The sequence below is a fragment of the Fusarium solani genome (assembly GCF_023522795.1).
Source record: "Fusarium solani strain SB1 chromosome Unknown bctg00000006, whole genome shotgun sequence".
Classification (NCBI taxonomy): Eukaryota; Fungi; Ascomycota; class Sordariomycetes; order Hypocreales; family Nectriaceae; genus Fusarium; species Fusarium solani.
This window is the reverse complement of record NW_027072151.1, coordinates 2,086,459-2,100,842: the sequence shown is the minus strand read 5'-3', so window position 1 is coordinate 2,100,842 and position 14,384 is coordinate 2,086,459. Positions and strand designations below refer to the sequence as shown.

General features: G+C 54.2%; 4 protein-coding genes across 4 annotated transcripts; 3 read left to right on the top strand and 1 right to left on the bottom strand.

The window, feature by feature from the left end:
• Positions 1–1,295: 1,295 nt before the first annotated feature.
• MRS44_010379 (uncharacterized protein) lies at positions 1,296–3,861 on the top strand (the record flags this gene model as incomplete). The annotated part of the gene is made up of 3 exons (XM_046271020.2): positions 1,296–1,449; positions 1,545–3,666; positions 3,723–3,861. The coding sequence occupies 3 exons, from the start codon at positions 1,296–1,298 to the stop codon at positions 3,859–3,861; spliced, it is 2,415 nt and encodes an 804-aa protein (XP_046131178.1).
• Positions 3,862–5,343: 1,482 nt separating this feature from the next.
• MRS44_010378 (uncharacterized protein) lies at positions 5,344–8,131 on the top strand (the record flags this gene model as incomplete). The annotated part of the gene is made up of 4 exons (XM_065620096.1): positions 5,344–5,736; positions 5,835–6,455; positions 6,957–7,637; positions 7,691–8,131. 4 exons carry the CDS (start codon positions 5,344–5,346, stop codon positions 8,129–8,131), a joined length of 2,136 nt encoding a protein of 711 aa, XP_065476285.1.
• Positions 8,132–9,777: 1,646 nt separating this feature from the next.
• On the top strand, positions 9,778–11,711 carry MRS44_010377 (uncharacterized protein; the record flags this gene model as incomplete). Its single annotated transcript, XM_065620095.1, has 2 exons — positions 9,778–11,294; positions 11,366–11,711. The coding sequence occupies 2 exons, from the start codon at positions 9,778–9,780 to the stop codon at positions 11,709–11,711; spliced, it is 1,863 nt and encodes a 620-aa protein (XP_065476284.1).
• A 256-nt stretch (positions 11,712–11,967) lies between these two features.
• On the bottom strand, positions 11,968–13,821 carry MRS44_010376 (uncharacterized protein; the record flags this gene model as incomplete). Its single annotated transcript, XM_046269854.2, has 3 exons — positions 11,968–12,479; positions 12,531–13,734; positions 13,795–13,821. 3 exons carry the CDS (start codon positions 13,819–13,821, stop codon positions 11,968–11,970), a joined length of 1,743 nt encoding a protein of 580 aa, XP_046131183.2.
• Between the last annotated feature and the right edge of the window lie 563 nt (positions 13,822–14,384).

The following is a 14,384-nucleotide window of genomic DNA, read 5'->3' as shown; positions in this document are numbered from 1 at the left end:
AACTCTCAAGCAGGAGCAGAGTGCTGACTGCAAGTATCTGCTGCCTCTCTCGATGCCCAAGAGTACCTCTGAAGGGGAGGGAGCATGTACTTGTGTCTCGTACCTCGAATTGTCGTACCTCGCGTGCCGGCCGTCGTGTCTCGGCCAACGGCCAGTGCTGCTTTAATTGACGGGGCCTGTTGGCCGCTCTCAGGCCAGGTTCTCCTGACAGAATTTTCACCCTCGTCACTCGTCCGCCTTGCCCACAAGCTGAGACGCTGCTCGCTACGTCCGTAAAGGGCTTAGAGGCTGAGGGCTTGAGAGGGACCGGCAATGGTGCCCCTCGTCGCCCCTCCACTGAAATGGCCCCGCTGCTGTGTCAGTGGATCCATCTGGTCGCAGTCCAGCGCAGCGCACTCGTTTGCTGCGTTCCGCCCCAGAGGGCAAAGGGCCCGGTCTTACAGGGGGTAGGGAGGGGCCAGCCGGCCTGGCACTGCTGATTGCGCGCTGAAGGGTGCTGCTGCATAGCGCTGCATTTGTGCTGTGCTCACTAGCCCAGGTCAACGCGGGCGGCATGCCATCCATCTGGACGAGCATCCATGGATGGTGTCTGGCGGGGTGCTCGGTGTTGCTTTGTGCTGTCCAGTCCAGTTGTGCGCTCGCTGTGCTGGCACGAGTGCCCAGCCTCAGCAAGTGACTCTCTCAGCCACCCCTCCTCTCTCCCTCCCTCCCTCCCTGGGTCGCTCCTTCCTCCCTCGCGGTTTCCTCTTCTTGGTTTTCCAAGTTCCCCTCCTCCCCTCCCCACCCAGAAAATAAGTGCCCCCCAACTCCCGGGTCACTCTCCCCTCCGGATTTCTCCCCTCTCTTTCCCGTCCGCCCCTCTAAGTATTCTGCGCCTTCTCCTCGCTTTTCTTCCCTCCTTCTTACATCCCCCCATCACCACCTCACCTCTCAACAATCATCCCGCACCAATCCGCCCGTCTCATCCGACCGGTGTACAGCTTCGACAAGGCCATCCAGAGCCCTCAGATATATATCACCCACACAATCCCGCCTTTCCATGATCAACATACAATCATATCCAATGACCATCATTACGCTCGAGTCCACCGCAGTCACCCTTTAAACCCCACGGGAGCGCCGCGCAAGCGAGGAGCTAGCAGTCGAGAGCGAGAGCGAGAGCAACAACCTACGAACCAGACGATATTCAACCATCGTGCTGTCGGGCCCAGCCTAATTGCCCGATTTCCGAGCGCAACTTTGCCGTCGTCCTCTGTCGCCATCCACTCACGGAAACGCGACTTGACTTCGTCGAGATGCCCGGTGCAAGCGTAGCAGTCCTCCCGCCCCCCGCGGCCTCGACAGCGTCCTCGCGAAAGGCCTCGCTGGCACCCGAGCGCAAATACAAGTGCCAGTTCTGCAACCGGGCCTTTAGCAGGAGCGAGCACCGCAGTCGCCATGAACGATCACGTATGTGCCACCCCCTCTCGCCCCTCGTACCAGCCATCACCCCACGTCCCCTCCTTCACACTATCTCGCTCATCCATCCGCTAACCATACTGTAGATACCAAGGAGCGTCCTTTTAAGTGCATGAAGTGCCGGAGTACCTTTGTTCGTCGCGACCTTCTTCTGAGACACGACCGTACTGTCCACGCCAAGGATGGCGGTATTCCCCTTCACAGCGATGGCAAACGCCGAGCCGGCCCCAAGACTCGAGCTATCGGCACACCAGCAAAGTCATCCATCGCCATCGACAGTTCGACGCTAGAGCAGATGGAATCCGGCGCCGACAGCATCTTTGATGTAGAGGCCGCCGCCATGCTCGTGGCAGACCTGCACCACAAGGCCACTGCCGCGATGCGCGAAGATCATTCCTACGAGGATAGCCCGTCCATGGCATACTCCCCACACAGCTCCTCAGTCATGGAGTCCACAGTGACATACCCATCTGGCGCCATCGCATTGCCCCAGGTTCAGTGGGACGGCTTCATGTCCCAATCAGTGACCGAGCCCAAGGCGCACTCTATCACTTCGAGCACTTCTGGATCCTTCGAATCTCAGCAATCTTTCGCTAGCGGAACCACCTTGCAACCTAACTCCAACCAGCTTCCTCCCATCGGCGGACAGAACTGCAACGGCCTTGTGCCAGCACTTCAGTCAATGATCAACTCATTACCAAACTCCGCCGCGGGCCCTCCTTCTCCCTGGGTCGCAGAGTCATCAAAGTCCGGTTACAAGGCACCCGAAGTGATGGGAGATGACGAACGGAACGCAATTTTGGATCACATTCGCAGCGCTGACAGCGAGCACGCCATTCCCGAGGGTTTCCGTCTTCCTGGCCTGGGCTCCTTGAACCGTTATCTGTCGACTTATTTCGGTCTCTTCCATCACCACCTGCCATTCCTACACCCCGCTTCTTTCCACCCTACCAAGGTCTCTCCACCATTGTTATTGGCAGTCCTCAGCATCGGCGCCCTCTACGCCTTTGACCAAGAGCAGGCTTACATGCTACACATCGGCTCCAAGGTTCTTGTTAATCAGTTCCTTCAGAGTAAGGAGAACTTCAGCTCTCGCAAGTGCCCTCTGTGGACCATGCAGAGCAATCTCTTGAATATGGTGTTCGCCAGCTGGAGTGGTGACCCCAAGGGTCTTGAATGGACGTGCTCAATTAAGAGTCTCCTTGCCAACATGGTCGCTGGCAACAGGTATGAGCTCAAGCTTCGCCAGGAAGCTCGCGGTACAGCCAAGCCAACTCGCGCTGAGTGGGTTGAGGACGAGGGTTGCCGTCGTACATACTACGCCGTCTATATCTTCTTTGGTCTGCTAACTCTGACCTACAACCACACCCCAGCCATCAGCTTCAGCGAGTTCGAGGACCTTCAACTTCCCTCTACTGAGACGCTCTGGAACTTGCAGGTTTCAGACGAGGCGACATGGCAAGAACACCTTAAGGCGTCAACTACAGTGACCTTTATGGAGGCACACGACAACCTTTTCCAGGGCGAGACTCTCCGATACAGCACATTCGGAACACGCGTCATGATCAATGCTCTCTTCCTCGAGGTTTGGTACCACAAGCGCAGCCCCGAGGCCCTTCAAGACGTGGTTACCGAGTACAAGCTGCGACTCGCACTGGAGACTTGGGAGAAGTCTGTCGACAAGTGCGAACCTGAGGCCTTCCCGGTTCCCATCAGCGCCCCCCACAAGGGCCATCCCTTGATCTTCAACGCTAGGGCCATGTACCGCAACGCCCGCGCCCGTCTCGAAGTTGACCTGAAGGCGGTGCAAGAAGCACTGCGCTACCATGACCCCTATGAGGTTGCCGCAGCCATGACGCACGCTCGGGATCGCGTGAAGCGTTCGAGTGAGATGATCAAGGTCATCGAGGAGTGCTACAACTGCCTCGAAACAGTCGTCTCCCAAGGAGTTCGATGGATCGCGCGTGTATCGCCGACCAACTGGAGTGTGGAGCACGCGCTCTGCGGGATGGATCTGATGATCATCCTGTCGTTGTGGCTGTATCGCCTGGAACATGACGAGGAGCCCGCGACCCAGGAGGAACTGGCCATGTACAACAAGATCCGTCAGCTGTTGATCAAGGAGATTGATGAGAACTACATGTCTCAACTGAGTGCAGTTGTGGGACGACTTTGGGGCTCCATACTTGACGAAGTTGTTGTTTGGGGGTAAGTCCACTCGTCATCAATATTTGTGACTGTCCAAGTGCTAACGTCTTTTGCAGTATTACACGACTCATGGGCGAGTCTTTGAAATTGCATTCTCAGGCCCTCGTTGGCTATGTCGACGACCCTGAAGCTTCCTCGAATGTCAGCACCCCGTCTATGACCTCCCAGGGGGCGGACGAGGACAGCGTGTACTAAAACTAATCGGCGATGACTGAAACGACATTTCCTTTGTACGCCCATGGCTGGGTTGGGCTTTTCCTTGTCTCCTACGCATATACCTCTCTGTTATTCTTTTGGTCTGGTTTGGTCTGGTCCGGTTTGGTTTTCATCGTTCTCTCTGACTTCCTCGTTTCCGGCGCGAAGGGCTCAGGAGGGGGTTGGACTCGTCATCTCTCCTTGCACATCTATTTCCTACGGTTATTTCATTATCTCCTTGGCGATACCCGAGACAGGGCGGGTAATCGCAATGTCCAAAATCTATTGCAGGTCTGTTGGTGGGCACATTGGGTGCCCTTTCTTCGTCTCTCTTTTCCTCAGCATGATTTCAAAGGGTCAAACGGCATTAATCGGGCGGGGGTCAAGGACGGGGATCGGGAAACGGTTTTGACATTGGGCTTGCGCCCCGGACAGAGGGAACTGGATCATTTGCGCAGTGACAGCGCATGCTAATGAACTGCGATGGCAGGATGATTGGCTGGTCCAAGAATGGCTGGTGTCGCCTTCTACTTCCTCTGTTCTATATGCTAAGGCACCTTTATTGTTTTTAATGTCTGCTGGTCTTTCTTTTTCGGCTCGCGACCTGAAGGCTTGGTTCTGCTCTGGTCTTGTTTTGATCTGGCTACGATATTCTCTCTTCTTCTCTTCTTCACTGTTAACCTTTAACCTTTTCATCTTTTTTTCCTTTTCCTTTTCTTGCCTTGTCTTCCAGATACCTTGTTCGATATACAGATTGCTTTTGTTTTGCGACCATGTGCAGCGAGAGCGGCATGGACTGGGACACAGCTGAGTATCCATGGACAGGGACCGGTCGCCCAGCACCGCACCGTCGAGAGGAGGCTGGCCCATTCGCTCGTGTAGGCATAGATGATTAGTGTTTGCTTGAATAATCAGCACCTGTCAAACATGACCCGCTTCGACATTTGTCTCGTGATGTGTGAATGCTATGCTTAATGAGGACGAGACGTGCCGGAGGGATGTTCTAGCCGTGACAGACAACCTGGAGATAGCATAACACAGGGACTTGCCGATCTCAGTGAGTCGTGAAGCTCCGGCAGTGCTGGAGAGAACAGAGCTCCTCTGTGCAACGCAGTTTGCTAGACCTCCACCCACCAACAATAGGTAACGTAACTAGAGTAGGGTGCTCTTGCCTGCCTTTACTCAAGGCCCTAATTTATATGCCCTTCCCAATCTTGAAGGCTCTGGTGTAGGCAGGTACTACCCAGGCCTAGAAGTAAGTTAGTAGGCTTACCTCAAGTCGCTCAACCTCACAGGAAGTTGCCCTCCTTGGCAGGGATTCATGCCTCGCTCCTCTCTTCAAGTCCATGACTGGAACCCTCTTTGCCTTCAACTTCTAACTCTGAGAGGGATTCAATTTTGACAGAAGGCCAGCGCCAGCCTCTGCCTTCGGATTGACTAGACCTGCTTGATCTCTGTTTGTCATTCCTGTGCCCACTCACCATGTGGTATCCAACGATCCTTCTTGTTGCAGCGAGTCAACTCGTCTCCGGCATCTGCGAGTGTGGATATTCAATTGTAGATCTCGACAACCAGCAACCCATCTTCTTCACAGACTACCTGGAGACCGACTTCACTCGCCTCCCTACCATCTCACAGAACAACGACTGGGTGCGACAACAGTTTACTGTCTCTGCCGAGGATGGCCGAGGCGATTACGGCAAGGCTTTCAAGCCCGAGAATATTCGAACTCGCATAACAGAAATGAAAGGTCGACAGGACGAAGAAGCTGGCCTCCACCTCCTTGTGGGTAGTGTCATCGATGACCATGGCGCCATCTCGGGAGTGAACTGGATACCGAGAGACAAGACCTTCACTGGGGCTCATTCCGGGCCGGTATGAAATTGACGTCGACCAACGGAACATGTGCTGCGTTCTTCTGGGTAGATTTGACTTGATCCTAGGGATGGGCATTTGCAGCTGACGGGAACTAGTATTTCAACGACACCCAAGAGATTGACATCGAGTTCCTTTCAAGGGAGTTTGACCACGACAAGGGCATCTATCCCGTCAACCTAGTAGTGCAGTCTAAGCAGTCGTTAGAGGCTGGGTATGATGCTAGTAAAACTGGAACTTACAAGAGAGTCAACTTGGATTTCGACCCAACGGATGCCTTTCACGAGTACCGATTCGACTACACACCAAACCGGGTTCTGTTCTACGCTGACAGCAAACTTATCGCTCGGATGGAGGGGGGAAATATGCCATCGGCTGGTGGCCATCTCATTCTTCAGCATTGGAGCAATGGCAATCAATGGTGGTCAGGGGGGCCGCCAACTGAGGACGCAACAGTCACCGTCAGTTATGTCAAAGCCTACTTTAACTCATCAGAACCCGAACACCAGGAGGGTTTGAGACAAGAATGTTTAGGATTAAAAACAAAAAGCTCGGCAAGATGCGCAGTTCCCGATGTGACGGAGCAGAGTGCTTCGTCTGGTGGGCGCTTCTTTATTGACGACGAGACCTCGAACAAGAAGGATAGGCAAGATGAAAACAATGCTACAAGCCACGGAATTCGAGGAGCTACGATTGAAAGAGATATTGTGATGGCTTCTGTAAGCATCTGTATTCTTTTCTCTCTGAAAGCTGGTTGGCATCTGCTATGAGAAAGCGGCAAGGGTCGTTCAAGAATTGGGCTGAAGAGGATAGGTGGCTTTGAAGCAAGTTGTAGAGAGTAGTTTGCAATTGAGAGACATGTCAAACCTAAACCTAAACCTCTGAGACAAGAGTATTAGCCGAGTCTGCTTATGTTCAACGCCACACATTCAGCTTGTCTTGGAATTGAGGTGCTGAGGCTGGCTGAGCTATATGGATCTAATGTAAGGGAAAACTTGGAACCAGTGACAGCTGACGTAGTTGAAACAGGCCGCAGGAGCTGAACAAAACTGGGCCTAGACCAGGGCAGACAGCTGGACAGGGCCGGGAAAGGAGGGGTTTCCAGGTCCATGGATGGAATGGGTATAAAGGTGGTGAGGGGACGATTTATTGGTAGCGAGTTCATCACATTCCCAGATATTGCCAGGTACCCGGATCCGTCTACTATCTCCAGCTCATAGAAGTTGGATAGCAGTTCGCCTACCATGCCCTCTCCAGAATTTTTAGACATTGTTCTTGAGAACCAAACCGACTCACCCGCACTCTTTGCACACATCACGGGCCGAAATGACAAAGGCGTCGCTTTGCTCCTCGCCGACGGCCAGACGTTGCACCAGCCGGCGTCACCCTCCGAGATCCTGCAGCCCGTCGGAGCGGATCATGGGATCCCGATCGGCGGACCCGGGTCGCGGCGGAAGATCCGGATCCCGCGCATGTATGGGGCCCGGATCTGGTTCTGCAAAGGCAAACCGCTTACATTCCTGCTCAACCCGGGGCCAGCTATAGTGGAGCCGTCGGTGATGAACCCGACTGATCCCAACTTTGATGCCGACTGGGGTTTCTGCGAGTTTACCTTCAATGATTTCCAGTTGTTCGTCAATGTGTCATATGTCGATTTTGTGAGCCTCCCGATCGCGCTGAAGCTCGAGAACGAGGCCGGAAAGGTCACACAAATCCCGGGCATGCCCAAGAAGGGCCTTGAAGATGTGTGCGCCGGCCTACAGCGTCAGGCCGCAAAGGACGGCGCGGGCTGGGAGAAGCTCATCGTCAAGTCAAAGGCTGGGAAGAACATACGAGCCTTGAGCCCCAACGCAGGGAGGGAGCTTCACCCGGGCCTGCTGGAGGGCTATTTTGCTCCCTCGGTGGACGCAGCATGGGCCCGGTATGAAAGGAAGATCTAGTGATCAACACACAGTTCGACTGGGGAGACGTCAAGGGTCGTGTGCGTGACGGCAAGCTGGTGTTTAGCAATGTGGGCAAGGACAAGTTGACCTTTTCCTTCTCCAAGCCGTCAACACGGGACATTCTGTCGTGCAGCACGGGGCCGTTTGCCGCGGGGGAGGGAGTGTCGGCGGCGCAGCTCAACGTCGGGGCCCGGCTCGCGGCGGCGCTCAACCGGGGGACGCTGGCCCGCAACGGCCGGCAGCCGGAGGGAGAGCGGGTGGAGGCTTACTACGCAGACGAGAGTGTAAGGTCAAACCACTACTCTCGGGTTTGTCATGAGGTGACCATCGAGGGAAGGGGATATGCGTTTCCATATGACGATGTTGGTGCGACCGATGGAGTTGATCAGTCTGGATTCTTGAATGATGAAAGGCCCAAGGTGTTGACGATCACTGTTGGAGGGCCAAAGTGAAAGGGATAGAGAGAGAGGAAATTGTTAAAGACAGAGAAGATGGAGGCGAAGACAGGCAGAGACAGCAGATGGGTGTAGTTGGATAACGTCATAGACCCAGATACAGCCACAATGATTTACATGATGTTTGAAACGTGCACCGCCCATTACTAGCAACGTTTCGACAAGGCTTATATCCGTATTCCGTATTTCCCGTAGCCTCGGGTCTGAAGCCATTTCTGTTGGGCTGTTTCGGCACATGGCAGCCGTTGAGCTGCATTAAACTAGGCAGGTCCAAAGACGGGGGAGACGCCTTCCCATCCTTCCACGCAATGAAGCACCGCCTCTTCCTCTTCCTTCAAGGCTCTCCTCCTCCATCACAACCAACAAACAGAGAGAGGCTGCGTAGATCACGGCCCCAAGTCAAACTTGGGGTTATGGGCCCATCTCGTCCAACGACTGCCGGGGCGCCTTCGGTATATGGCGATTCCTCCGCGTCTTGACAGCTATCCATTGGAGCAGGCCAGGCCAGGCAGGACCCGTCAGTCCCGCAGCAAGGGTTCTGCTCCTCCTCTTCCTTCTCCCCGAGGAGCTGGCTCAGATGGCAGAGTGCGTGTCCTAGCCCCCCTCTCAATCTAACTAATTTACTAATGTATCTGCAACGGAGCGTAGGGCTGCGTCCTTCGGCTGTTTTGTTTCTCGTCGGCCGACCAGGGCGGGTACAACGGGTGCTGCGGAACTTGCCTTTGATTCAGCTCATGGACCTTTTTCAACGGCGCTAGGTTTCTGCTTCCTATCAAGGTGGACCCCTGCTGTTGATCAAGGACCGTGGATTGGGCTGCTGCTAGCTTCCTAATGCATGGCCATGAGTGAAGTCGTCCGCACAGCCATGCTTGCGCCTTGCTGCACAACCAACAAAGTTGCACCACATCCATGGCACCTCTGATCGTCTTAGGACAGACAGGTGGCCCTGGGGATTTTTGTTCTGTCCTTACAGGGCTGGCTCTCCGTGCAAGTACCTATTTAATCTTATTCATCACTTCCCATCTTTTAACCGTCAATCCATGAACGCCAACTCTCGTCATTCGTTTTCCTCACTCTCGTTGCGCTCTTTTGACGATTGGCGAATTAATAAGTCCGGATATGGTCTATACCATCTTATAGAACTCCGTGGTCTATGCCATCTTCTGAAACTTCCTTTCCCACATCCACCACGCCGAACACCCTGGCTGACAGCCTGCTTTTCTCGTCGTTTGTCCCCAACTGGGGAACTCGTTGGTCCTCACTGCTACCGCTTTCAGGGTTGCAGACCTGAGACAAGGAAAATATACAGCAGGCAGAGGTCTAGACAACCAACCACCACCAATCAACGTCCATCATGCCACAGACTTGACAGAACCTCTTCCCTCCGTCTTTTGCTACCGTCTGAGACTTGGCCTCGCAGATACTAGTCAGTCTTACTTTCTCATCCATCCGATCTCAGCTCCCCGCGAGGCGACGCCTCGTTCGTCTGTCACCATGGTTTACTGCGGGAAGCCCTCAGGGGGCTGTTCAAACTGCCGCCTCCGCAAGATCCGCGTGAGTTAGCCCACCACCGCTGCCCAGTTGACTCCCTACCTCCAGAGTTGCATTTCTCTCGCAGCTCGCTGGCCCACGTCCGTGCTAACATGAGAATTCTCTCTATCAAGTGTGACCAGAAAGAACCCTCCTGTGGGCAATGTGAGAAGCGAAATCAGGCTTGCCCGGGCTACCGCAACCTCGTCGATCTCATGTTCCGAGATGAGAGCTCCCATGTTATCAACAAGGCCGCCAAGACACGTTCTCGACCAGTTGCTGGGAAAAAGACACAGCCCACCGCCCAAAGTCAAACGTCGACATCTCCGATACCCCTGTCCTCCACCAAACCCTTGTCCAAGTCATCCCCAGTTTTCGTGTCCGAATCAGATTCCCTTTCCGGCTCTGCGTCCGCTCCCGCTTCTAAGGCTCCGGTAAAGCGATCCCGGAAATCTACCGCCAGGTGTCGGGCTCCGGTCCTATCAGCTCTGACAAACAATCCTAGTCCATCAGCCTCCGAGTCTTCAACTGAGAGTCTGGATGATGTCAATGGCCTTTCTTCGGATCAAGCCCTCTTGGGTGACGCTTTGTCCTCTGAGCTTCAAGAACAGGGAACTGCCTTCTTCTTTTCTCGCTACGTGACGGCGGATTATGGCTGGTCTCAGAATTATGCCTTTATGTACGACGTATGGAAGCCCCCAGACTCGAACCAAGCTCGAGTCGATCCAGTGACCGTCAGCATGACAGCTGTTGGTCTCGTAGGGCTATCCCAAGTCACTGGTTGTTCCGAGACTAGGACCCGAGCTCAGCAGAGCTATGCCATTGCCCTCAAGCTAACTCACGACGCCCTTCGCGACCCAGTTGAGGCGGTAAAAGACACTACCATGCTGGCTGTCTTGATCCTTGGTACCTATGAGTTCATCTCTGGATATAGCCCGCACACGATGCGAGCATGGCAGGATCATGTAAGTGGTGCTGCTGCCCTGGCACGCATGAGAGGCCCTGGGCAGTTTCAAACCAAAGCAGGTGTTCGCATGTTCCTCATGCTTTGCCATACTGTTCTCATCAGCTGCATTCAGAGTGGTCTTCCAATGCCGCAGACTTTGATAGACCTCCGGCGAGAGATTCCCCCTGTATATCAATCCGGCGGACCGGCCTGGCTGGTCGCAGAACCCATCTACAGGGCACTGCAGGTTCGGTACGATATCAAGACAGGCAAGCTCGCAACTCTCGACGAGATCGTGGACAAAGTATCTAGCGCCGATGAAGGACTCGCTTCCATTTTCTCCGACCTACCGGAATCGTGGAAGTACCATCATGTCCAGCTGACGCAACCGGATGCTCGAGTCCTCGGAGAGACATGTCATGTCTATCAGGGCCTTATTCAATCTACCACCTGGAACGTTGCCCGGGGTATACGGATACTTCTGGCTGAAACCATGATTGAGCAGCTCTGCTTAGCCATTGGAGAAGATGATTTATACGCGCTCTCAGATTGCCATCGCAAATCGCTTGCCAAATCGATCACGCTGCTGGGCATGCTTGGCAAGGCGATTGTAGCCAGCGTTCCTCAACATCTCGGCGTTGTTAGCATTCGGGATGTGCAGAATCTCGGGGAGAAGGGCATGCGGTGGCAGTTCCTGCGAAGAAGCAGATCTGCCGTGCTCTATTAGCCCCCCTTACACATGAGGCGCGAGCCAGGTCCAAATCAGAGCCGACGACCGGCGCCACGGGGTGTCTACCGCTATTCGATCCGACGCGGTCCAAAGCTCAGAGCGATAATGCAGAGCGTTTCATGAGCCTCGCAGGGGCCAACCACACTATTGTCTGGCCCCTGTACGTCGTTGGCATGTCGTCAGCCTGCACCTCTGAGACGAGACAGTACGCCATCGATAGACTGCAGGTCATCCACAAGGAGACCGCCCTTGAACAGGCACGAGTCGTCGCAGGACTGTTACAAGAGAAGGTTGCGCCACCTACACTCAGCACAGCGCTGTTGGATGAGCTTCCAGCTGTCGAAATCGGAGCCCTACCTGCCATGGTTTGACTTGCCGTCCATCGCACAGCCCATCAGCTCGGAACACATATAATCAGCGACCCTTCCTATTATGTTCTATAGCTTCGCATTGTTGTCACACGAACATATGCGACCAGACGTTGGGTATTCACACTATACGCCGTCGCTCTGTCCCTTTAGCAACAATCTCTGAAAGATGAGAAGACTTTGGACAGACATACTAGAGTTTTTAAAGACAATATAATGCAAATCCTTGAAAGAATGGAATGGGTGTCGATGTCCTTGTTTACCAGTTGTCAAAGTTTCCGAAGCCTCTCCCCTTGACCTTTTTGCGTGCAGGCTCCTCCCATGTATCAACATCGTCCAGGTCTGCCTCGTTTGCTGTTGATGTGTTTTGCTGCACCGCAGCCTGGAGATACTTTCCAACGCTTTCTTTGGCACCAGCAGATTCAATGGTTCCATCGTTCCGTATCCGCTTGCCGGTCCAGGTTGTCTTGTCGTCGTCAGTGCCTCCCCTTAGGCGGATCTCCTCCTGTTCCTTGGTCTGGCGCTCCTGCTCCTTCTTTTGCGTTTGAAACTCGGCGAATGGGTCGTGAAAGACGACAATGTCCTTGATGACGATCTTGTTGAGTGGTCGATTAGAACCATCGGTAGGAACATCCTCCATCTTGGAGAGGACATCGAGATTGGCGACCACGCGGCCAAAGACGGTGTGTTTGCGGTCCAGATGAGGTGTCGGCTTGTACGTAATGAAGAATTGGCTCGAATTTGTGTTTTTGCCCTTGTTGGCCATTGAGACTAGAGACTGCGTTAGCTTCATGCAAGAAACAAGCTAATGGGTATACTCACTTGTTCCTCGAGCGTTATGAGTATGGGGACCCTCAAACTCATCGTCAAAGTACTTGTTCCAGATACTTTGTCCTCCTCGACCAGTCCCTGACGGATCGCCGCCCTGAATCATAAAGTTGGGAATGTTTCGATGAAAGGCCACGCCCTTGTAAAAGCCCGTCTGCGACAACCTGATAAAGTTCCATACAGCCTTGGGCGCAAACTCTGGATACAGCTCGACGGTGAGGTCGCCCAAGTTGGTTTCTATTCTGGCATAACCTGTCGTCTTGACGCGCTTCGGCTTGAGCATGTACTCTTCATCCGTGAGGAGAGCCCTCTCGCCACTCGTTTCAGGCGTTAGCCCTGTGCTCGTGAAGCTGGCGGCGGCCTTTCCTGTGGTGTAAGCAGCCGAGTTGGCTGCCAACTTCTTGTCCTTGATCATATTCTGCCTGACCACGGTGGGGGTACCAGCAGTGGGCTTAGACAAAGCTGTTGAGCTGCGGTTAACGTCGCCACCTTGTTCTCGGGCCTTGCGCGCCTTGTCCACCGCCGCCTTTGCGCGCAAGACCTTGTCGCCCATGCTTCCCAGTGCGTTGGAGTTGATATTTCCGGCCTTTCGCTCCTCCTCCTGGTCCTTGGTGAGTTGCGCCTCGTGGCCGTCCTTGAGGTACTTGAACTGATCCAAGTTGCGACTGGCCGCGTTCTGAGGGTCTTGAAGGGTAATAATGTCGGCGCGTGTAAACTCCTCGTCGCTCACAAGGTCAACCCACATCTTGGCCTTGATATTCATGCGCTCGACCGTATCCCAAGCAAAGACGTTGGCGGAGGTGCCATGGCGAATCGCGACGATGTGTGTGTTGTCGGTAAAGACTTTGTATGTGACGGGGTCGATCAGGTCGCCCTTTCCATCGCTGAGGCCAGCTCCAAGCGAGTCTGACTCTGAGTTTCGAGCAAAGTTGAGACGGATGAGGTCCTTCTTCTGCAGGGGCTCGCCGTTGACGGGGTTCTGGTTAGGGTGCTTGTCGAGCCAGGCGCCGATGACCTCAACATCGAAGATGGTGCCGTCGGGTGTGCATACGGGGTTCTTGAAGGGCTGGAGACTGGCGGCGCAAAAGTTGAAGGGGAGGCGACGGAAGGAGGCGTTGCTGTGTTGGTTGCGAGAGGAGGCTCCAGCGCCGACGCTGGCGGAGAAGGCGTCAGAAGAAGACCATTCTGAATGGGTGATCTAGAGTGCAATTGGGGTTAGCGAATGTAACTATCGCAATGAGATGATGAAAGTGCTCACATATAGCTTGTCCGTTCCTTTACCCATCGTTGCGTCAGTCCAAAACTACCAAGTCAAGAGGATGATCTGCCGTCGATGAAGCTATAAAGATGAATTTCGCATCGCGAATGATGCGCCATGCTAACCATGGTACCTGGGGCTTATCGTTATCGGGACGACTGGCGCGATCGACCAGCCAATGAAGAGGCAGGAGCCCACGGTTTCTCCTGCCGCCGCTGCTGACCTGGCATCACGGGCGGCCAATTACGTATACGTGGATACCAGGGTATCTTGCTCCCTTCAAACCGCAAGGCTCCCTCTTTCTCTAATACCTGCGTCTTCTACATACGAGTCGAGAATCGACGCCTTTTTCCTTTCGAGATATTCATCGAATTCTTTTCTCTTTAGGACCTCCCCCGTCGCGCAGAAGGATCCCTTTTGGCCGGCTCGACATGCTCCATAAATTGTAGAAGCTGCGACGCCACCACTTAAACGTCCGTCTCGAAGCTCCCTAGCTCTCCCTCTCTGTCCTGTCCTCGCCTCGACCATCATCCAACATCACACTCTCCTATCTCCCCACTACTTGTCCCGAAGCTTCCGCCGCAACAACG